The 24488-nt window shown below is 49.8% G+C and overlaps 1 protein-coding gene across 1 annotated transcript; it reads left to right on the forward strand.

The window, feature by feature from the left end:
* The first annotated feature begins 11733 nt into the window (after positions 1-11733).
* LOC116985453 (UDP-glucuronosyltransferase 2C1-like) lies at positions 11734-13350 on the forward strand. Its single transcript, XM_033040242.1, has one exon. It carries the CDS (start codon positions 11740-11742, stop codon positions 13348-13350), a length of 1611 nt encoding a protein of 536 aa, XP_032896133.1. The 5' UTR covers positions 11734-11739.
* Positions 13351-24488: the final 11138 nt, after the last annotated feature.

Here is a 24488-nt window from a genome sequence, read left to right on the forward strand (position 1 = left end):
AAGGGATCAGGGGGTATGGAGAGAAGGCAGGTATAGGATACTGAGTTGGATGATCAGCCATGATCATATTGAATGGTGGTGCAGGCTCCAAGGGCCGAATGGCCTACTCCTGCACTTAATTTCTATGCTTCTATGTTTCCCTCTCGTCACCCCTCTCCCTCTCCCACCCATCCCTCTCTCCCCCACTCCCCTTCCCTCTCTACCACCACCCCTTCCCCCTACCCCTCTGTCCCTCTTTCACCACTCCCCCTATCCCTCCCTCCCCACTCATCCACTTCTATCCACTTACCCCACGCCTTCTCCCACCCCCACCCCTCTCTCTCCCCCTCCCTTCCCCTCTCTCCCCCACCCCTTCCCCTACCCCTCTGTCCCTCTTCCACCACTCCCCCATCTCTCTTCCACCACTCCCGCTACCCCTCTACCCCTCCCTCCCTCCCCACTCTTCCACTTCTCTCCCCGTTCTCTCCTCCCCCGCTCCCTCTCCTCACCCCTCTCCCTCTCCCATCCCTCTCTCCCCACCCCCCTTCCCTCTCTACCCCACCCCCTTCCCTCTCCCCCATCCCCTTCCCCCTATCCCTCTTCCATCACTCCCCCTACCCCTCTCCTCCTCCCTCCCCACTCTTCCACTTCTCTCCCCCTTCCCCTCCACTCTCCCCCCCCCACTCTTTCCCCTCTCTCCCCCACCCCTCTCCCCCTCCCTCCCTCCTCCCCATCTTCCCCATCCCCCACATCTCTCTCCCCATCTCTCACCCCCTACCCCGCTCTCCTTTCCCTCCCAAATCTATCCCGTTTCCTCCTCCTCCTCTCTCCCCTCCCTCCCCTCTTCTCACCCCCCCCCTCCCCCGCAAACGCCGTTGGGGAAACAGACCCAACGGGTCTGCACTTGGTCTAGTTAATATATAAAACTCTCGTCCCATCCGTCCGGCTGCCGCCGGGCTGCCTTTCTGCCTTTCTGCCTTTTGATTCGTTCCCATCGTGTGATGTCACAATGTCCAATGCTCGCAGATGTCCAATCACAATGCCCAATGCTCGCAGATGTCCAATCGGAATGGATCCATTTACATGGACGGCTGCATTTCTTCCTTTGATTCACTGCAACTCTGAAACCAGACGCAGAATCGCCGACATCTTTTCCATTTCGGTAGAGATTTCACATTTCTTTCTAAGTATCCGCTCCTCATTACATTTCGTCGTGTTTAAGTACACGTTTTTAATCAAATCCTTCCCCCCCCCCCCCCAATATTTCAAAAATAAACTGGCTTCTCACCCATAGAAGCAGCACCAGCCCCAGCCCCTGGTGAACGTTCCATTGTGTGATGTCACAATGCCCAATGCTCACATATGTCCAATCGGAATGGAGCCATTTACATATGCCTTTGCAGGAGCCCCAGCCAACGGTGAACGTTCCATCGTGTGATGTCACAATGCCCAATGCTCAAATACATTGTTGACATAGAGGGAGTACAGAGAAGGTTCACCAGACTGATTACTGGGATGTCGGGACTTTCATATGAATAAAGACTGGATAGACTCGGCTTGTACTCGCTAGATTTCAGAAGATTGGGGGGGGATCTTATAGAAACTCCTGATTACATTTCGTCGTGTTTATGTACACATTTTTAATCAAATCCTCCCCCCCCCCCCCCCCCCCACCAAATATTTTTTTAAAACTGGCATCTCACCCATAGAATCAGCCCCAGACTCAGTTTGTACTCGCAAGATTTTAGAAGATTGACGGGGTATCTTATAAAAACTTACAAAATTCTTAAGGGGTTGGACAGGCTAGATGCAGGAAGATTGTTCCAGATGTTGGGGAAGTCCAGAACAAGGGGTCACAGTTTAAGGATAAGGGGTAAATCTTTTAGGACCGAGATGAGAAAAACATTTTTCACACAGACCCTACCCCTCTCCTCCTCCTCCCTCCCCACTCTTCCACTTCTCTCCCCCCTTCCCCACTCTTTCCCCACTCTCCCCCCACCCCTCTCCCCCCCCTCCCTCCCCATCCCCCCCTCCCCCACATCTCTCTCCCCATCCCCCTCTCTCACTCCCTACCCCGCTCTCCTTTCTCTCCCAACTCTGTCGCGTTTCCTCCTCCTCCTCTCCCCTCCCTCCCCTCTTCTCACACCCCCTCCCCCCACCTGTGTGTTTGGGGGGTGGTTAATGTGAGTGTGATGCCGCAGCCCACCCCCTCCCCCCAATATTTCAAAAAATACTGGCTTCTCACCCATGGAAGCAGCCCCAGCCCCTGGTGAACGTTCCATCATGTGATGTCACAATGCCCAATGCTCAAAGACATTCTTGCCATAGTGTCAGTACAGAGAAGGCTCACCAGACTGATTCCTGGGATGTCAGCACTTTCATATGAATAAAGACTGGATAGACTCAGCTTGTACTCGCTAGATTTTAGAAGATTGAGGGGGTATCTTATAGACTTACAAAATTCTTAAGGGGTTGGACAGGCTAGATGCAGGAAGATTGTTCCAGATGTTGGGGAAGTCCAGAACAAGGGGTCACAGTTTAAGGATAAGGGGTAAATCTTTTAGGACCGAGATGAGAAAAACATTTTTCACACAGAGAGTGGTGAATCTCTGGAATTCACTGGCACAGAAGGTAGTTGAGGCCAGTTCATTGGCTATATTTAAGAGGGAGTTAGATCTGGCCCTTGTGGCTAAAGGGATCAGGGGGTATGGAGAGAAGGCAGGTACAGGATACTGAGTTGGATGATCAGCCATGATCATATTGAATGGTGGTGCAGGCTCGTAGGGCCGAATGGCCTACTCCTGCACTTAATTTCTATGTTTCCCTCTCTTCACCCCTCTCCCTCTCCCACCCATCCCTCTCTCCCCCACCCCCCTTCCCTCTCTACCCCACCCCCTTCCCTCTCTCCCCCCGCCCCCTTCCCCCATACCGCTCTGTCCCTCTTCCACCACTCCCCTTACCCCTCACTCTCCACTCTTCCACTTCTCTCCCCTTACCCCACCCCTCTTCCTCCCCCACCCCTCTTCCCTTCCCTTCCCCTCTCTCCCCATCCCTTCCCCTACCCCTCTGTTCCTCTTCCACCACTCCCCCGTCCCTCTTCCACCACCCCCGCTACCCCTCTACCCCTCCCTCCCCACTCCTCTCCCCCTCTCCCTCTCCTCATCCCTCCCCTACCCCCGTCCCACTCTCCCCCACCCCCCTTCCCTCTCTACCCCACCCCCTTCCCTCTCTCCCCCCGCCCCCTTCCCCTCTGTCCCTCTTCCATCCCCCTACCGCCCTCCTCCTCCCTCCCCACTCTTGCTCTTCTCTCCCCCCTTCCCCCTCCTCTCTCCCCACTCCTTCCCCTCTCCCCCCACCCCTCTCCCTCCTCCCCTCCCTCCCCATCCCCCCTTCCCCAACGTCTCTCTCCCCATCCCCCTCTCTCACCTCCTACCCCTGCTCTCCTTTCCCTCCCAAATCTGTCCCGTTTCCTCCTCCTCCTCTCCCCTCCCTCCCGTCTTCTCACCTCCCCTCCCCCCACCTGTGTGTTTGGGGGGTGGTTAATGTGACTGTGATGCCGCAGCCCCCCCCCCCCCCGCAAACGCCGTTAGGGAAACAGACCCAACGAGTCTGCACTTGGTCTAGTTAATATATAAAACTCTCGTCCCATCTGTCCGGCTGCCGTCCGCTGCCTTTCTGCCTTTTGATTCGTTCCCGTCGTGTGATGTCACAATGCCCAATGCTCGCAGATGTCCAATCGCAATGCCCGATGCTCGCAGATGTCCAATCGGAATGGATCCATTTACATGGACGGCTGCCGGCTGCATTTCTTCCTTTGATTCACTGCAACTCCGAAACCAGACGCAGAATCGCCGACATCTTTTCCATTTCGGTAGAGATTTCACTTTCTTTCTAAGTATCCGCTCCTCATTACATTTTGTCGTGTTTAAGTACACGTTTTTAATCAAATCCTTCCCCCCCCCCCCCCCAATATTTCAAAAATAAACTGGCTTCTCAACAATAGAAGCAGCACCAGCCCCAGCCCCTGCTGAACGTTCCATCGTGTGAAGTCACAATGCCCGATGCTCACAGATGTCCAATCGGAATGGATTCATTTACATATGCCTTTGCAGGAGCCCCAGCCCATGGTGAACGTTCCATTGTGTGATGGCACAATGCCCAATGTTCACATATGTCCAATCGGAACTTAAGAGGGAGTTAGATGTGGCCCTTGTGGCTAAAGGGATCAGGGGATATGGAGAGAAGGCAGGTACAGGATACTGAGTTGGATGATCAGCCATGATCATATTGAATGGTGGTGCAGGCTCAAAGGGCCGAATGGCCTACTCCTGCACTTAATTTCTATGTTTCTATGTTTCCCTCTCCACACCCCTCTCCCTCTCCCACCCATCCCTCTCTCCCCCATCCCCCTTCCCTCTCTTCCCCACCCCCTTCCCTCTCTCCCCCCGCCCCCTTCGCCCTGCCCCTCTGTCCCTCTTCCACCACCCACCCTACCCCTCCCTCCCCACGTCTCTCCCCTTATGTCACCCCTCTCCCTCCCCCACCCCTCTCTCTTCCCCTCCCTTTCGCTCTCTCCCCCACCACTTCCTCCTACCCCTCTGTTCCTCTTCCACCCCTCCCCCGTCCCTCTTGCACCACTCCCGCTACCCCTCCACCCCTCCCCACTCTTCCACTTCTCTCCCCCTTCTCTCCTCCCCCCTCCCTCTCCTCACCCCTCTCCCATCCCTCTCTCCCCCACCCCCTTCCCTCTCTCCCCCCCCCCCTTCCCCCTATCCCTCTGTCCGTCTTCCATCACTCCCCCTACCCCTCTCCTCCCCCCTCCCCTCTCCCACTTCTCTCCCCCACCCCTTCCACTCTCCCTCCCCAATCTTCCCCTCTCTCCCCCCCACCCCTCTCCCCCTCCCTCCCTCTTCCCCTCCCTCCCCATCCCCCCCTCCCCCACATCTCTCTCCCTATCCCCTCTCTCACCCCTACCCCGCTCTCTTTTCTCTCCCAAATCTGTCCCGTTTCCTCCTCCTCTCCCCTCCCTCCCCTCTTCTCATCCCCCCCTCCCCCCACCTGTGTGTTTGGGGGGTGGTTAATGTGAGTGTGATGCCGCCGCCCCCCCCCCCCCCCCCCCCCCCCCACCAATATTTCAAAAAATACTGGCTTCTCACCCATAGAATCAGCCCCAGCCCCAGCCCCTGGTGAACGATCCATTGTGTGATGTCACAATGCCCAATGCTCAAAGACATTGTTGCCATAGAGGGAGTACAGAGAAGGTTCACCAGACTGATTCCTGGGATGTCAGGACTTTCATATGAAGAAAGACTGGATAGACTCAGCTTGTACTCGCTAGAATTTAGAAGGTTGAGGGCGGATCTTATAGAAACGTACAAAATTCTTAAGGGGTTGGACAGGCTAGATGCAGGAAGATTGTTCCAGATGTTGGGGAAGTCCAGAACAAGGGGTCACAGTTTAAGGATAAGGGGTAAATCTTTTAGGACCGAGATGAGAAAAACATTTTTCACACAGAGAGTGGTGAATCTCAGGAATTCACTGGCACAGAAGGTAGTTGAGGCCAGTTCATTGGCTATATTTAAGAGGGAGTTAGATCTGGCCCTTGTGGCTAAAGGGATCAGGGGGTATGGAGAGAAGGCAGGTACAGGATACTGAGTTGGATGATCAGCCATGATCATATTGAATGGTGGTGCAGGCTCGTAGGGCCGAATGGCCTACTCCTGCACTTAATTTCTATGTTTCCCTCTCTTCACCCCTCTCCCTCTCCCACCCATCCCTCTCTACCCCACCCCCTTCCCTCTATACCCCACCCCCTTCCCTCTCTCCCCCCGCTCCCTTTCGATTCGTTCCCATCGTGTGATGTCACAATGCCCAATGCTCGCAGATGTCCAATCGCAATGCCCGATGCTCGCAGATGTCCAATCGGAATGGAGCCATTTACATGTACGGCTTCCGCTGCATTTCTTCCTTTGATTCCCTGCAACTCCGAAACCAGACGCAGAATCGCCGACATCTTTTCCATTTCGGTAGAGATTTCACTTTTCTTTCTAAGTATCCGCTCATTACATTTCGTCGTCTTTAAGTACACGTTTTTAATCAAATCCTTCTCCCCATCCCCAATATTTCAAAAATAAACTGGCTTCTCACCCATAGAAGCAGCACCAGCCCCAGCCCCTGGTGAACGTTCCATCGTGTGATGTCACAATGCCCGATGCTCAAATACATTGTTGCCATAGAGGGAGTACAGAGAAGGTTCACCAGACTGATTCCTGGGATGTCAGGACTTTCATATGAATGAAGACTGGATAGACTCGGCTTGTACTCGCTAGATTTTAGAAGATTGGGGGGGAATCTTCTAGAAACTCCTGATTACATTTCGTCGTGTTTATGTACACATTTTTGATCAAATCCCCCCTCCCCCCCCCCCACCAAACAAACTGGCATCTCACCCCTAGAATCAGCCCCAGACTCGGTTTGTACTCGCAAGATTTTAGAAGATTGAGGGGGTATCTTATAGAAACATACAAAATTCTTAAGGGGTTGGACAGGCTAGATGCAGGAAGATTGTTCCAGATGTTGGGGAAGTCCAGAAGAAGGGGTCACAGTTTAAGGATAAGGGGTAAATCTTTTACGACCGAGATGAGAAAAACATTTTTCACACAGAGAGTGGTGAATCTCTGGAATTCACTGGCACAGAAGGTAGTTGAGGCCTGTTCATTGGCTGTATTTAAGAGGGAGTTAGATGTGGCCCCTGTGGCTAAAGGGATCAGGGGGTATGGAGAGAAGGCAGGTACATGATACTGAGTTGGATGATCAGCCATGATCATATTGAATGGTGGTGCAGGCTCGAAGAGACAAATAGCCTACTCCTGCACTTAATTTCTATGTTTCTATGTTTCCCTCTCCTCACCCCTCTCCCTCTCCCACCCATCACTCTCTCCCCCCCCCCCCTTCCCGCTCTACCCCACCCCCTTCCCTCTCTCCCCCGCCCCCTTCCCCTCTGTCCCTCTTCCACCAGTCCCTCTACCCCTCCCTCCCCACTCTTCCACTTCCCTCCCCTTACCCCACCCCTCTCCCTCCCTCACCCCTCTCTCTTCCCCTCCCTGTCCCATCCCCTACCCCTCTGTCCCTCTTACACCACTCCCCCGTCCCTCTTCCACCACTCCCGCTACCCCTCCCTCCCTCCCCACCCTTCCACTTCTGTCCCTCTTCTCTCCTCCCCCTCTCCCTCTCCTCACCCCTCTCTCCCCCACCCCTTCCCTCTCTCCCCCACCCCTTCCCTCTCTACCCCACCCCCTTCCCTCTCTCCCCGCCCCCTTCCCCTCTGTCCCTCTTCCACCACTCCCCCTACCCCTCCCTCTCCCACTTCTCTCCCCTTACCCCACCCCTCTCCCTCCTCCACCCCTGTCTCCCTCTCCCTTCCCCTCTCTCCCCACCCCTTCCCCTACCCCTCTGTCCCTCTTCCACCACTCCCCCGTCTCTCTTCCACCCGCTACCCCTCTACCCCTCCCTCCCTCCCCTCTCTTCCACTTCTCTCCCTCTCCTCACCCCTCTCCCTCTCCCATCCCTCTCTCCCCCACCCCCTTCCCTCTCCCCCCCCCACCCCCTATCCCTCTTCCATCACTCCCCTACCCCTCTCCTCCTCCCTCCCCACTCTTCCACTTCTCTCCCCCTTCCCCTCCACTCTCCCTCCCCACTCTTTCCCCTCTCTCCCCCACCCCTCTCCCCCTCCCTCCCTCCTCCCCATCTTCCCCATCCCCCCTCCCCCATCTCTCTCCCCATCTCTCACCCCCTACCCTGCTCTCACCCCCCCACCCCCCCCTCCCCGCAAACGCCGTTGGGGAAACAGACCCAACGGGTCTGCACTTGGTCTAGTATGACAATAAAACTCTCTTGACATGTCTGTGGAATTCTCTGCCTCAGAGGACGGTGGAGGCAGGTTCTCTGGATGCTTTCAAGAGAGATATAGATAGTGCTCTTAAAGATAGCGGAGTCAGGGGATATGGGGAGAAGGCAGGAACGGGGTACTGATTGGGGATGATCAGCCATGATCACATTGAATGGCGGTGCTGGCTCGAAGGGCAGAATGGCCTACTCCTGCACCTATTGTCTTGATTCTCTTGACATGTGACAAGACATTGTGAGATCAATTGTAAAGTGACCCGTGCAAAACCAAAGCATAATGTTGCTAAAGACTGACACAAAAAAAGCTGGAGTAACTCAGCGGACCAGGCAGTATCTCTGGAAAGAAGGAATATGTGACGTTTCGGGTCAAGACCCTTCTTCAGACTTCTCAGCCCGAAACGTCACCCGTTCCTTTTCTCCAGAGATGCTGCCTGTCCCGCTGAGTTGCTCCAGCTTTCTGTGTCTACCTTCGGTTTATACCAGCATCTGCAGTTCCTTCTTGCCCATATTGTTGCTAAGATTGTTCAAGGATATTTCATGGCATATTAAAAGAAAGCACATTCCCAGCCGACACACAAGAATAGAATAGTTTCTTTATTGTCATTGTAACATGAACCATGTACAACGAAATTGTAAAATGTCAGCCAGTCAGTGCACCATTCAAACATTTCTAAAAGCTAACGATACATACAAAGTAAAATATTTAAAAAGATAAACAACTAAAATAAATATCATAAAAATAGCACGCATAAACACCCAGCCCTACATCCTTCTGTCGATTTCATGTATGTATGTATCGTCCCTGCGTTCCTTGGCGGCTACATTTAGTGCCTTTATAGCAGTGGGGTAAAAACTGTTTTTAAGTCTGTTTGTCCTTGTCCTTGTAGATCTGTACCGTCTGCCTGACGGTAACAGTTCAAACAGGGAGTGTCCGGGGTGGGAAATGTCCTTTATAATACTCTGGGATTTTTTGATGCAGCGGGAACTGTGTAAGTCCTCCAAGGTAAGGAGAGGGCATCCGACAATCCTCTGGGCGTTGTCAATGGCCCTCTGGAGCGCTTTCCTCTGAGCCGCGGTGCAGCTGGTGTACCATACGCATACACAGTATGTTAGGAGGCTCTCAATGGAGCACTGATAAAAGGACAGCAGCAGTCTCTGAGTGATGTTATTCTTCCTGAGCACCCTCAGGAAGTGCAGTCTCTGCTGGACCTTTTTCAGCAGCGCAGAGGTGTTCACGCTCCACGTCAGGTCCTCCTCAATATGGATTCCCAGGAAGCGGAAATCCGCCACCCTCTCCACACAGTCCCCTCTGATAATTAATGGTACCATGTCCGTTTTATTCTTCCAGAAGTCTATTATTATCTCCTTGGTCTTTAAGGTGTTAAGGAGCAGGTTATTTTCTCCACACCACACTGTCAGCTGCTCCACCTCATCCCGGTAGGCGTACTCGTCCCCCCCGGAGATGAGTCCCACCACCGTAGTGTCATCCGCAAATTTGACAATGGTGTTGCTGTGGTGGGCGGGGATGCAGTCATGTGTGTAGATGGTGTAGAGCAGGGGGCTCAGCACGCAGCCCTGTGGAGAGCCGGTACTGAGGCTGAGGGCCGTGGATGTGTGATGGCCCACTCTGACTCTCTGGCTGCGACCCGACAGGAAGCTATTTATCCACATGCAGGTGGAGTGTGGAAGTCCCAAGTCCCCCAGTTTGTCCACCAGTTTGTGGGGAAGGATGGTATTAAAGGCAGAGCTGTAGTCCACAAAGAGCATCCGCACGTAGCTCCCCCGCTGCTCCAGGTGGGACAGTGCAGCATGGAGAGCTGTGGCTACAGCGTCCTCTGTAGATCTATTCGCTCTGTACGCAAACTGGTGGGGGTCAAAGCTTCGGGGCAGGAGTGATGTGATGTGACCCCGGACCAGTTTTTCAAAACACTTCATCACCACTGGTGTGAGTGCGACTGGCCGGTAGTCGTTGAGGCTGGAAATGTGGGGTTTTTTGGGCAAGGGGACTATGGTTGCGGACTTCAGACAGGGTGGAACAGTGGACTGGGCCAGAGACTGGTTGAAAATCCTCGTACAGACTCCAGCCAGCTGGTCAGCGCAAGATGCATTCCCGAAGATAGACACAAAGCGCTGGAGTAACTCAGCGGATCAGGCAGTATCTCTGGAGAACATGGATGGGTGACGTTTCGGGTCGGGGCCATTAGACGGGTCGTCTGCAGAAGTTCGAAGTTCAAAGTCACCTATCCATGTTCTCCAGATATACTGCCTGACCCGTTAAGTTACTCCAGCACTTTGTATTTTTTTATTTTGCACCTGTAGTTCCTTGTTTCTACTCTGTAGAATTCATCCGTGATTGGTTTTAACTGAAGTCAAACGTTAAACTACAAATGTATTCTGTTTAAGCTGCACTTTGATGTGATCACAAGTTGCCTGTTCTTGGCAAATGTTTTAATATTACACAACTCGGAGCAAGTGTAAACTAGAAATCTGAAGTAGGATCGCACTAGAAATCTGAAGTAGGATCGCACCAGAAATCCATTTATCTCTTATCCATGTTCTCCAGATATGCCGTCTGACCCACTGAGTTACTGCAGCCGTCTGTGTACATCTTTGGTATAAACCAGCATCTGCATTTCCTTGCAAGAAAGGGACAAGAATTTATAGCGCCATAGAATATTCCTGCACCTCCCCGTTTGAAACCACCTTAAAAAAAAAACCCTGTCTCACGGTGGGAGTCGACCCACGAGTGACCCCGAGTTTAAAACAAATTAAACTCGTAATCACGTACAATGAACGTAGCGGGAACGTCGGAACTCTTGGACGCAACTTAGAGACTCGTGGCGCCAACGGCAGGTACCCGTGAAACTTGTTAACTCTTGAAAAATTTCAAACATGTTTAAAGTTTTCCGCGACTCAAATTTACTCCTGAAGTTAAAAAAATTGAAACATTTAAACTCGTTGTAAGAACGTAGTGGCCCGCGAGTTTACCGTAGTGACTCGTGAGTAACTCGTGGGTTTGGCCCGAGTGCCAGAGGTGAAATGTTGAAGATTAGTCAGATCTTAATGGAAAATTTTCAGTGAAGGAGCAAAAAGCACTCACCGGGGTTCTGAGAAAAGAATGAACCATGCAGTGTGGGGAAAGAATTTGTAAAACAATTCAATTCGCGTGAATTTCACTTATTTTGCTTATGTAGAAACGACAAATGATTTAATCGGCGGTTCAGCGGGAGATGTTCAGTGGTGGCCAGTTGATAACTAACCAGGAAGTGTAATTCGATCCCAAAGGTAGGAATAGGGTGATTTCACGAAAGGTCACTGGAGCGTAGATCCGCACCCACGTGACCGCAAAATTTAACTGGGGGACAAGCGTCACTTCCGGCACATGTTAGTGAATGGGAAAACACGCACTTTCACACCCGTTAAAAACATCGAAAACGGCCAGTTTTTGAGCTGTAATTTACTGTACCAGTCGGGGTGACCGTGAGGCACAGCTACCTAAATTTACAGTTAAAAAAAAAGATAAATTCAAGAGGGAGCTGAAGGTGCAAAAACAGCGGAAGTTGTTAGCGGACATTTGTGGAGATTTAAAGATCCAAAATATCGGGAATTATCGCGTTTGCTCGCTGCATTTCATCAAAAGTGAGGCATTATTGGCTTTGTTATCTTTATTCATTTGTTAGATGAAAAGGAAGTGACGCTTGTCCCCCAGTTAAATTTTGCGGTCACGTGGGTGCGGAGCTACGCTCCAGTGACCTTTCGTGAAATCACCCTATTCCTACCTTTGGGATCGAATTACACTTCCTGGTCCTGATACAAAAATTTGTTTCCTGGTTGGGATACAAACTTGGTGGAAGAATGTCAGTGAGATACAGGGCGGCGTCGCTGGCGCTCCTGCTGGGCGCCGCGCTCTTCTCCTCTGCGGGGAATCGCGGCTCAGAAGCGGCCAAGATCCTGGCCGTGCCCGCCGACTGGAGCCACTGGATCATCATGAAGACCCTGCTCCTGGAACTGGTGGCGAGCGGGCACCAGGTGACGGTGCTGAGGAGCAACGACTCGCGGGGGTTGGAAACAACATCCGAGGATTTCACGCTGGAAACTATCCTGGTGCCGGCAGCTGAGTCGCACAAAGCGCGTAACGCGAGCGAAATCCGTGACATTGTCTTCAACTCGCTCTACGTGGAAGATGGCTTCCTCTCCAGCTTCGCCGCCGCCCGCAGCATGTTGAGCTTATTCCTAATCAACAAAGAGGTGACCATCCCGGCCATCCGCGCGTTGTTTGACGACCGCGCACTGTTGCAGCGACTGAAGGGAGCAGGGTTTGACCTGACTTTAGCCGACCCTTACCATGCGGCCGGGGCCATGTTGGCACAGGTACTGGGCACGCCGCTGGTGTTCTATGGCAGGTGGATGATTGCCGGGGATCTCCACTTTAACTTGGCTCCGTCGCCACTTTCCTTCGTGCCCGTGGTAAATTCCCGCTTGTCGGACAGGATGTCGGTGTGGGAGAGGATGAAGAACGTGTTAATTTATGGGATGTCCAGATTCATAAGTTACTTCTACATTTACCCCGCCTATAACGAGCTGTGTCGGCGTTACCTGGACAGCGACATCACGGTGGAAGAACTTTATGCCAAGGCTGACATGGTCCTGATGAAGGTTGACTTTGTCTTTGATTATCCCCGGCCCACCATGCCAAACCTGGTTTACATCGGGGGTGTTCAGTGTAGCGCGGGCCGCCCGCTCTCTGCTGAACTGCAGCGGTTCATGGACGGTTCTGGCGACCAAGGGGTCGTGATCTTCTCATTGGGAAGTGTGGTGAGCATCTACCCACCAGAACTGGCGACTGAATTGGCGGCGGGACTGGCCCGCCTGCCCCAGAGAGTGGTCTGGCGCTTGGTTGGAGACGCGCCATCCACCTTAGGGAATAACACCAAGGTGATGAGTTGGCTTCCTCAAAACGATCTGCTGAGTCACCCGAAGACCAGAGCCTTCATCACCCACGGTGGGGAGAACGGGCTCTATGAGGCCATGTATCACGGCGTCCCTCTGGTCGGCATCCCAGTTTTCGGCGATCAGTACGACAACCTTCTGCGCCTCAAAACGCGAGGGGCGGCGGTCATGTTGGACTTGGCTCATTTAACAAGCGATGTGATCTTCCAGGCGGTGAAGACTGTCATCGAGACCCCTTCCTACGGGGAGAACATGAAGCGAATATCCGCCTTGCACCGGGATGTCCCTCTGGAACCCAAAGCGCTGGCGGTCTTCTGGATTGAATACACCATTAGGCACCGAGGCGCCGCTCATTTGGGAGCCGCGGGCAATGAGCTGCCCTTCTATCAGTACTACCTGCTGGATGTCATCGCCATCCTCGTTGCTGTGTCGACGCTTGCCCTTTATCTGGCGTGTAAATTGCTTAAAGCTTTACTTATCAAAATATCTTCAGGTGGGAAGAGGAAATTGGACTAAATTGTGCGGTGACAGATGAATTGTTGGCAGCTACGTTTGCACTGCACCAGATTTTGCATTCCAATATAACCACGGATAACAATCTGCATTTTATTCTCAGATGGCTATATAATAATAATAATAATAATAATAATAATAATAATAATAATAATAATTATAATTATAATTATAATAATAATTATAATAATAATAATAATAATAATAATAATAATAATAATAATAATAATAAATACTTTATTGATCCCCTCAGGTCAATGTTTCAATGATTCAAAGATGCGTTCTTGTCACATGTCACATGTACCCAAGTGCAGTGAAATGCTTTATTTTGCATACAAGCCGGTAGAATCATTAAGTAGGCCTCACCTCAGCAGTACAAGTGTCGCCACGTTTTAGCGTCCTTATTGATACATTGATACTTATTGATATATTTAAGAGGGAGTTAGATGTGGCCCTTGTGGCTAAAGGTATCAGGGGGTATGGAGAGAGGCAGGTACAGGATACTGAGTTGGATGATCAGCGGTGCAGGCTCGAAGGGCTGAATGACCTACTCCTGCACCTATTTTCTATGTTTCTATGTTTCAAAGGGTACGAGTTTTTTTAATTCATTATTGCATTCCCCATTATCCAATCGTACACGTGTAGATGCTGGTTAATACACAAAAGGTGCAGGAGTAACTCAGCGGGCCAGACAGCATCTCCGGAGAACATGGGCAGGCGATGTTGCAGGTCAAGACTCAACCCTGATGAGTTACTCCAGCATTTTGTGTCTCTCCAAGGCTATTGCAGCCACTTTGACGTTGAGGAGTCGTTATAAAGAAAACATGAGTTGTATTTCTGCAATTCCATTCACGGCTTTAGTGAATGTTCTTTAGAACATTCTTTGGAACATGGAAGAGCACAGCACAGGAATAGGTCCTTCAGCCCACAGTATCCAGAACATGGCTTTAGTGACTTCAATCCCATTGGATTTCATTGGAGACCCTCAGACAATCTTTAATTGGGCTTTATCTTGCACTAAATGTTATTCCCTTGGTCATGTATCTGTACACTGTGGATGGCTCGAATGTAAATCATGAGTTGTCTTTCTGCTGACTGGTTAGCACACAACAAAAGCTTTTCACTGTACATCGGTACACGTGACAATAAACTAAACTAAACTAAACGAACCTCCTGCAAACATCGACAGGTTGTGAAGTGGAGATCATCACAGGTTGCAACTGATGCTTCCTTTTCTAAACAGAACATAATTTTACATAATTCCACTTTTGGCAGCTCTACCTCCACCTACCACATAATTCTTCTTATATGCTCTGACCTTCTCCTATTTGGACATTATGTACTGGTTACCAGAACAATTTAACAATGTGCTTTCTTTTCATTGTGTTAGTTTTCTTTCATAAGCATTGAAACAGGATAAACATTAGATTTGATGTTGATTTGTTCTGGTAATAATGGCTTAGCTGTTGTTTCCGAAGCATTTCATAAACCTTGCAGTACATTGCTCTGACCTGTAGCCAGCATTACTTCTTACAGAACTATTTTTTTAATGACATTTGGCATGTTGCTATTTGTGTGAAATATGTTGTGAAAGAACAAATTCCGCAGCCCCATTAAGCAAGTTGGATCTGATCTCCGTAACTAAGTGAACAGGCTAGGGAGAACAGCAACTGATCGCAATATTCTTGTAAAAATGGCAAAGCCACAGTGTTGTGACAGTGCTTGTAGGAACGTCCATGGAAGGTAAGGTCACTATAAGGTTGTGTCGAATAGGAAGATTATAGACCCATTAGACTGCAGATGCTAGAATCCTGAGCAAAATAATATCAAACTTCCGGAGGAACTGAGCATCTGTGGAGGAAAATGGAGAACTTCTAATTCTGACGAAGGGTCCCAACCAGAAATGTTATCCATCTGTTTGCCTGTACAGATGCTGCCTGACCCATTGAGTTCCTTGCACAGTTTATTATTTGCTTAAGATTCCAGCAACTGCAGTCCTCCAAACTCTCATCTAATGAAATGACCCCCAAATTAAAATTCTTCCTCGGCCTAAAACTCTGATTGTTAACGAGGATGACACCAATTTGCACCAATACGGACAGACTGTGGTCTGTGGATGAGGAAGTTGAGGATCCAATTGCAGAGGGATGCGCAGAGACCCAGACCTGAGAGCTTGGTAATCAGCTTCAAGTCAAGTCAAGTCAAGTTTATTTGTCACATACACATACGAGATGTGCAGTGAAATGAAAGTGGCAATGCTCGCGGACTTTTGTGCAAAAAGACAAACAACCAAACAAACTATAAACACAATCATAACACACATATACCTTTACATAATAAATAATGGAAGGAAAAACGTTCAGTAGAGTTAGTCCCTGGTGAGATAGGCATTTACAGTCCGAATGGCCTCTGGGAAGAAACTCCTTCTCAACCTCTCCGTTCTCACCGCATGGCAACGGAGGCGTTTGCCTGACCGTAGCAGCTGGAACAGTCCATTGCAGGGGTGGAAGGGGTCTCTCATGATATTGTTGGCTCTGGAGTTGCACCTCCTGATGTATAGTTCCTGCAGGGGGGCAAGCCGAACGCACTACTCTGCAGAGCCTTCTTGTCCTTGGCAGAACAATTCCCAAACCAGATGGTAATGTTCCCGGACAAGATGCTTCCCACCGCCGCTGCGTAGAAGCACTGGAGGATCCTCGGAGACACTCTGAATTTCCTCAATTGCCTGAGGCTTGGAGGGGATGATGGTATTAAATTCACAGATGTGACCTTTGATTAAATTTTCACTTACTGTTTATTTCAAAGTTTAGTGGGCCTGAGCTTAAGGGTCACCAGTGATAAATCTATAAAATAATTGAGGAGGCATGTCTTCATGCAGAGAGTGTTCAGAATGTGAGTGATACCAGGGTGAAGGAAGGACTGAGCAGTATAACACAAGCATTTCATGTGGATAGTGGATAACTACAAGAGGGAGTTGGCAGAGCTGCCGTGTCACTGCGCTGGAGTCCCACGTTCAATCCTGACCTCAGGAGCTATCTGTGTGGAGTTTGCACGTTAACCCTGTGACCGGGTGGGTTTCCTCCGGGTGCTCTGGTTTCCACCCACATCCCAAAGACGTCCAGGCTTGTTGGTTGATTGGCCCTCTGTAAATTACCCCTAGTGTGTGAGATGACATATGTAGATTGGTTATTGCATGTGAACCAATCGGAGTAATGTACTGACACTAACTCCACCTTACTGTACACTTTATATTAACACTCACTTCCCATATTACGTAGTTACACCGGTGGTAGAGATGAACTAACAACGTATTGTTCTGCATCATTATAACCGATGATTAAAGCTGACTTTGAACACCAGACTGTGTCTGTACAGTTGTCTACATGGTGTCAGAATAGCTGGAAGTTACCCATTGCATCTGTCGATCGGTTTTATTTGCATTTTATTAGTCTTGATCTTTTACTCCGATGGCTCACTCCTGCCGCAAACCAACACAGCTCATCTTTGATGCAGACATAGGCGAGCGATGGAGGCTCTTTCAAATTGACTATGATCACTACATCAATATCGTCCATCGCAATGATCCAGATGAAGTCAAGGCATCGCTCCTGCTCAACCTAGCTGGACCCGAGGCTATGATTCGTGCGCAAACCTTCGACTTTGTGCAAGCGGTGCTCGATGGGAACGGCCAGGTGGTGGTCCCAGCTGAGACGATGCGCAACCCTAAAGTGCTGCTACGTAAATTCCGTGAGCTATGTGACCTGCCATCGAACCGCATTCTGGAGAGAGCAAAGTTCTTTGCACGCCAACAGCATCCTGACGAACCTGTGGAACGTTTCATTTGTGATTTGAAGTACATGGCCCCGAGATGTCGCTTTGGTGAGATAACTAATGAGTTAATACGCGACAAAATCATTAACGGCTTGTGTGATCGGAAGCTCAAAACAGAGCTACTCCAAAATGCTGACCTGACTCTTGAACAGGCAGTGCATGCCTGCCGTATGTCGGAGGTTGTAGCCCCACTGGGTGATCAGCTTGGCACTCAGAAACATGATGTTAATCTGACCGGTTTCAGTAACCGCACCACGTCAGCTGGCACTAAAAGATTTGTGAATGAGCCACCGCAGAGGTGCGCTAACTGCAACTATTTCCATAATAGAGGTCGCCAGCTTTGCCCAGCAAACGGCAAATCGTGCAATTACTGTAAGAAAATGAATCATTTTGACGCATGCTGTTGTTTTCGTGGGAACCCTAGTGCGAATTCAAAGTCTAATCTACACCTGCTGCTGCAAGATCCAACAGTCTCTGACTCCCATGAACAGTTCGAAGCTGCCCACGAGAATGAACCAATGATCTCATACAATAGTTCTGCTGTTCATGCTCTCCTCCGCACATCTGGTAAACTCTTGGACCCTGCTGTTACCGTGCACATCAATAACAAGTCTGTTATTGCTAAAGTGGATACAGGAGCGCGTGTGAAAGTAATGTCCCTGAAGGTCTATAACAAGATAAGAAATAATGAGACCTTGACTAAGGATGCCTCTACCTTGCATGCCTACGGGGGGGGGGGGGGGGGGGGGGGAGGTTCTGCACCCTCTCGGTAAAGCCGATTTCAAGTGTGTAGTGGACAATATCACTTAAAACCTGATTTTCTACATTGTGAAACCGAACTCTGAGACTTTGTTGGGAATACATGCATGCCACGGCCTGGGTTTAGTGTCCTGCGGACGCGCTGTCCACAAGCTATGCCTATCTGATGAACTGACACAACAACAACTGTCCCTTTATCAGGATTTGTTCGACGACAAACTGGGCAATTTACCAATGACTTACAAGATCACTATTGACCTCACTATTGTCCCAGCAGTCTGTGCACCTCACCGCGTACCCCAATGCTATGCATGACAGAATCAAGCCGAACTGAGACACATAGTGTCCACGGGGGTACTGGCTGAAATAAGCGAACCCACAGACTGGGTCTCCACCATGGTTGTTACAAAAAGAAAGACAAAGACAAGCTGCGTGTGTGCATTAACCCAAGGGAGCTGAACACAGCTATTAAGCGCCCACACTACCCGATGAGAACCATCAAAGATGTTGCAGCTCAAATCGGTCGTGCAACAGTGTTCTCAGTACTAGATGCCAAAAGCTCGTTTTGGCAGATACCTCTAGATGATGCATCCTCAAACCTCACTACATTTGCCACACCATTTGGCAGATTCAAGTTCCTCAGAATGCCATTTGGAATTAACTCGGCCAGCGAGGTCTTTCAGAGATCTATGGAACAGCTGTTCGCAGGCTACCCATGTGCTATCATCGTTGATGACATTCTGGTGTACGGTCATGACTTACCGGAGCACGATTCTAATTTTAAAATGATTCTGGACAGGGCAGGCGAGATCAACCTGAAGATCAACCCCATGAAGTGCAAGTTTTGTGTCTCAGAGGTTACCTACGTCGGACATGTGTTCACAAGCGAAGGGTTAAAGCCGGACCCTAAGAAGACTGCAGCCATCAATGAACTGCCTGTTCCCACAGACGGCCGCAGCCTTCAGTGCTTCCTGGGTATGGTTAACTATCTGGGCAAGTTCATACCCAACCTCAGCGAACTTATCTCGCCACTGAGACAGCTCACTCACAAGGACACTGCCTGGACTGGTACCAGCAACACCAACAAGTGTTCTGGCTAGCTGAAGTTTAAAAATTTCAGCTAGCCAGCGCCCCTACCTTGACGTATTTCGACCTCAAGCTGCCAGTCACTATCACCTGTGATGTCTCGCAATACGGTTTAGGTGCAGCCTGCCTGCAAACATCAGCTGATGGCACCGTGTTACCTGTATCGTACGCCTCTCGCACCATGACACTGACCGAGCAGCGCTATGCCCAAATTGAAAAGGAGCTGCTAACTGTCATTTTTGCATGTTCCAAGTTTAGAGACTTTATCTTTGGGAAAACTATCACAATTGAAACTGACCACCAACCCCTGGTCACCATCGTGAACAAGCCTATTCACGCAGCGCCTGCACGTTTGCAGCGCATGATGATGCAGCTCCAGCGTTTTGATTTCCAGATTGTTTACAAAAAGGACAAAGATATGCTCATCGCCGACACTCTCTCTCGAACGCCACGGGCGTCCTGTGAACAACCTCCTTTTGAGTGCGACGAGCTCGCCGTGCTCAAAGTCGACTTCGTTCCCACGGAATGCATGCTTTGCCTTAGCGGAACACACAACTGCTGACAGAACGTTGCAGCTGTTCTCCTCCATTATCAAGAGTGGTTGGCCCACAAAGCAGTCCAACACTCCACTAGATATACAGCCATTCTTCTTAGTTCGCGATGAACTGGTGGTACAAGACGGGATCATTGTCAAGGGTCACAAAGTTGTGATTTCCTCATCCCTGCACGATGAATACTTCAAAGATGCCCACTGTGGCCACCCTAGTACTGAGGCTACGCTCGCCCATGCCCAAAGCATGTTTTATTGGCCTGGAATGACCAAGTACATACGTGAAAAAACAGCATCCTGCTCCATCTGCAACAGCTTGGCGCCCCACCAACAGAAACAGCCTCTCCTGCAACAACCCGCTCCAGAACTACCTTGGACATCCCTCGCTGCGGATATTTTTGAATGGCATGGTAAACACGACCTAGTTCTGGTCGATTCCTACTCCAATTGGTTTGAACTTGACCTGCTGCCTACTTGTACATCTGAGATGGTAATACAGAAGCTTCAGAGACATTTATCTGTGCATGGCGTACCAGTTCGACTGCAAACTGACAACGGGAGACAGTTCACCAGTCAGGCATTTAAAAACTTTGCCAAATGTTGGAACTTTCAGCATGTTACCAGCAGCCCCGAATACGCTCAATCCAACGGCCTCACTGAGCGTGCTATCAGGAACGCAAAACAGCTAATGGAATGTTCGCATCTTGCCAATTCCGACGTCTACCTGGATCTGTTAAACCTGAGAAACATTTCCAGGGATGGTGTTATAGGCTCTCCCGCCCAGCGGCTGGTGTCCCACACTACACGGGTCCAGCTCCCTGTCACCCAGCAACAGCTGACGCCACAGGTGCTCAAACCAGCTGTGGTCCAGAAGCGCATTCAGGAGAAACATGATGTCCAGAAGCGCTCCTATGACAAGTCGAGCAAACCACTTAAACCGTTACTGTAAGACTGCAGCTGGACATACCGACTGGGTTTCATTGAGGGGCAGGCCAAGCAACCTCGTTCCTACCTTGTTAACGTCGATGGTGTTCTGTACCGGCGCAGCCGTCAACATCTACTGCCCGTGAATGAAGCGCGACCATCTCCTCCGCATCGCCGTTGGTTTTCAAGACACCTGCTGCTGTTGTCCGTCCCAGACCCCCTGACCCCAGCATGTATTCCCCGCGTCGTTCGGTTCCCTCATCCCCCAGTGCCCCTAGTCCTGCATGCTCGCTCCTCTCCAGAGTCCCCGGCTGCGTTCTCCTTCTCCGGTTCTCCACCACCCAGCCCTACTAACATTTCCGGAACGGAGGGGGAAGGGTTTGTCCATACTCGTTCGGGTCGGGTTAGCAGACCTCCTGACAGGTACGGTGAGTATGTTTAACCGCATGTGTTTTAACAACTGCTTAACAACTCTTTTCTCTATGGGAAAGGATGTAGATTGGTTATTGCATGTGAACCAATCAGAGTAATGTACTGACACTAACTCCACCTTACTGTACACTTTATATTAACACTCACTTCCCATATTACGTAGTTACACCAGTGGTAGAGATGAACTAACAACGTATTGTACTGCATCACCATGACTGATAATTAAAGCTGACTTTGAACACCAGACTGTGTCTGTATAGTTGTCTACAACATCGAACTAGTGTGAACGAGTGTTCGATGGTCAGACATGAACTTGGCGGGCCGAAGGGCCTGTTTCCATGTTGCGTGTTTCAAACAATTTAATCGATGTTGTCTGACTTGCTGAGTTACTTTGTAGACTTCTTTTGTAAACCAGCATCTCCAGTTCCTTGTTTCTACATCACTCAAATTCCCAATTTCTATGCTGCAAATTCCTGTCATCGCTTCACCACTAAATGGTTAACTTCATATCTTTCAACCAGTTAAAGGAACTGCCATCTCTCATGGGGGCTCAAGATGAGCCAGGTGGTTCATTACTGCAAGAATCTGCTCACTCTGACCGGGCAGGATGGTCGGTATGTAACACAATCCTTGGCACGCAGCCCAGACCATCTCACAATCCAACCTCCCTTCCATTGCCTCCATTTACACTTCACGCAGCTTCGGCAAGGCCAGCAGCAAAATGAAGGACAAGTCTCACCCTGGTCACTCCCTCTTCTTCCCTCTCCCATCAGGCAAGAAGTGTGAAAACGCACACCTCCAGATTCAGGGACAGTTTCTTCACAGCGGTTATCATGCAACTGAACCATTCGATCAACAACAAGAGAACAGCCCAGAGCTACTATCTACCTTATTGGAGAACCTCAGAGTATCTTTAATCAGACTTTACTTTGTGCACTAAATGTTACTCCCTTCACTATGTATCTGTATCAATTGTAATCCTGTATAATCTTTCCGCTGACTGGTTGGCACACAACAAAAGCTTTCCCCTGTACCTCCGTACACATGACAATAAACTAAACTAAACTTGTAGGCAGACAGAAATGCTGGAGAAACTCAGCGGGTGAGGCAGCATCTATGGGGCGAAGGAAATAGGCGACGTTTCGGGTGGAGACCCTTCTTCAGACTAAACTTGTAGGTCAGTTAGAAACATAGAAACATAGAAATTAGGTGCAGGAGTAGGCCATTCGGCCCTTCGAGCCTGCACCGCAATTCAATATGATCATGGCTGATCATCCAACTCAGTATCCCGTACCTGCCTTCTCTCCATACCCTCTGATCCCCTTAGCCACAAGGCCCACATCTAACTCCCTCTTAAATATAGCCAATGAACTGGCCTCGACTACCCTCTGTGGCAGAGAGTTCCTGAGATTCACCACTCTCTGTGTGAAAAAAGTTCTTCTCATCTCGGTTTTAAAGGATTTCCCCCTTATCCTTTCAAATGGGACTTGCCATTCCTGGGGGTTGGGAATAGCTGAAAGAAATGTCTCCTTTCTTGGTGGGTGATGCCTACTGGAATTGTGTACATGTGCATGACAGGTTTAGTTTAGTTTAGAGATATAGCACGGAAACAGGCCCTCCAGCCAACCGAGCCCGCACCGACCAGTGATCCCCGCACACTAACACTATCCTACACATACTAGAGACAATTGTACATTTACACCAAGCCAATTAACATACAAACCTGCACATCTTTGGAGAGTGGGATGAAACCGAACATTTCGGAGAAAACCGACGCGGGTCACGGGGAGAGCGCACACACTCCGTACAGACAGCACCCGTAGTCAGGTTCGAACCCGGGCCTCTGGCACCCTCAGGCAGTAACTCTACCATTGCTCCACCGCGCCTGGTCAAAACCTGATTGAACTTTGCTACAATGGCTGCTCAGCCAAAATGATCAAAAAACAGAGAGAAGAAATCTCGAGCAAAACACAAAGTGTTGGAGGACCTCAGTGGTTCAGGTTGCATCTGTGGAGGAAATGGACAGATGATGTTTCAGGTCAAGATCCCTCTTCAGATTGAATGGAGTGGGGGGGGGGGGGGTAGAAAGTAGTAATAAAGAGTTGGGGGAAGGCAAAGCCTGGCAGGTGATAGGTGGATACAGGTAAGGGGTGGTTGCTTTGCCGATGGGTAGAGTAACTTAGTGACAAAGGATAGAGGTGAAAGGGAGACGAGGAATGAAATGTAAAGCCAGAGGAAGGAATCTGGACAGAATGGGGAAAAAAGAGAATCGTGGGACTTGAGGATGTAACAATATCAAGAAATGAATAGACCACAAGCACAGAGAAGACACAGGGGCCAGGAATAAGTTAAACTTACAAATACGTTTACTAGCATCCTGAACAACAAGAGTACAAGACCCAGCATGAAATAATCCAAGACTCGGCAAAGACAGAGACAAACATCAGCATTTAAATGGGGAACTCAATAGGTAACACAAATGATAGTGACACACATGTGAAAATACTTCAACATAATGGAACTAAAGACAACACAGTCTATGCCACCCTCTGTGGTCAGCAGGCACTGTGACAGAGGATGGGGAAATGAGTCCACAACAGAGGAGAAAGGAATAGGGTGAGTGGGGATGATGATTGAAATCTATGTGCCTTGGGGGGGAGGGGGGGGTCATGGGAAAGTGAGGTAGGGGGGAAGGGGAGGGGGGGAGGGATGGGGGGAAGGAGAGGGTCAAGGGAAAGTGAGGGAGGGGGAGGGGGGAGAGGGGGGAAAGGAGAGGGTTATGGGAAAGTGAGGGGGGGAGGGGGAGAGGGGGGAAGGCATGGGTATTACTTGAAATTGGAAAAAAATCAAAGTTCACACCATTGGATTGCAATTTACCCGAGCTGAATATGAGGTGGTGTTCCTCCAGTTTGCATGTGGTCTCACTCTGGCAACGGGAGAGGCCAAGGACAGAACGTAACGAGCATCAGTATTCCATGACCCTACTCTTTCCCACGCCCCACTTTCCCCCAGCTCTTCCCTGTGAATCAGTGGTGAATGTCATTTTCCAGGACTGAAGCAGATCTCACAATGGTGCCGGATCAGCCTCGATGTTAATGGTGCAACAGGCTAAAGAGTAGCATGATGTTGATTTTAATCTGTATTCCCTGTAATGGATGGCTATTTAGAAATAATGTGGAAAATAACTTTAAACGTCTGATAACATCCAGAAAACAAATGGCACCAATACCTAAGCCTAAGACTTATCATGTAGTATCTTTCAACAAACAGAAGCAGATATCATTACAATGTTTAAATGAAATTTGGACAGATATTTGGATAGAAAGGGTTTAGAGGATTATGGGCCAAATGGGGCTTGCCCAGTATGTCAACTTGGCTAGCATGGGCAAAGTGGACCAAAGGGCATGTTTATGTGCTGTAGACCTCTGTGACTCTATAACTTATCCAAACCGTGGAATTGTGTTGAGACAAGGAACGGTAGATGCTGGTTTACAAAAAGACACAACGTGCTGGAGTAAGTCCGCTGGTCAGGCAGCATCTCTGGAGAAAATGGATGGGT

Source organism: Amblyraja radiata, chromosome 22 (genome assembly GCF_010909765.2).
Source record: "Amblyraja radiata isolate CabotCenter1 chromosome 22, sAmbRad1.1.pri, whole genome shotgun sequence".
In the NCBI taxonomy this organism is placed as follows: Eukaryota; Metazoa; Chordata; class Chondrichthyes; order Rajiformes; family Rajidae; genus Amblyraja; species Amblyraja radiata.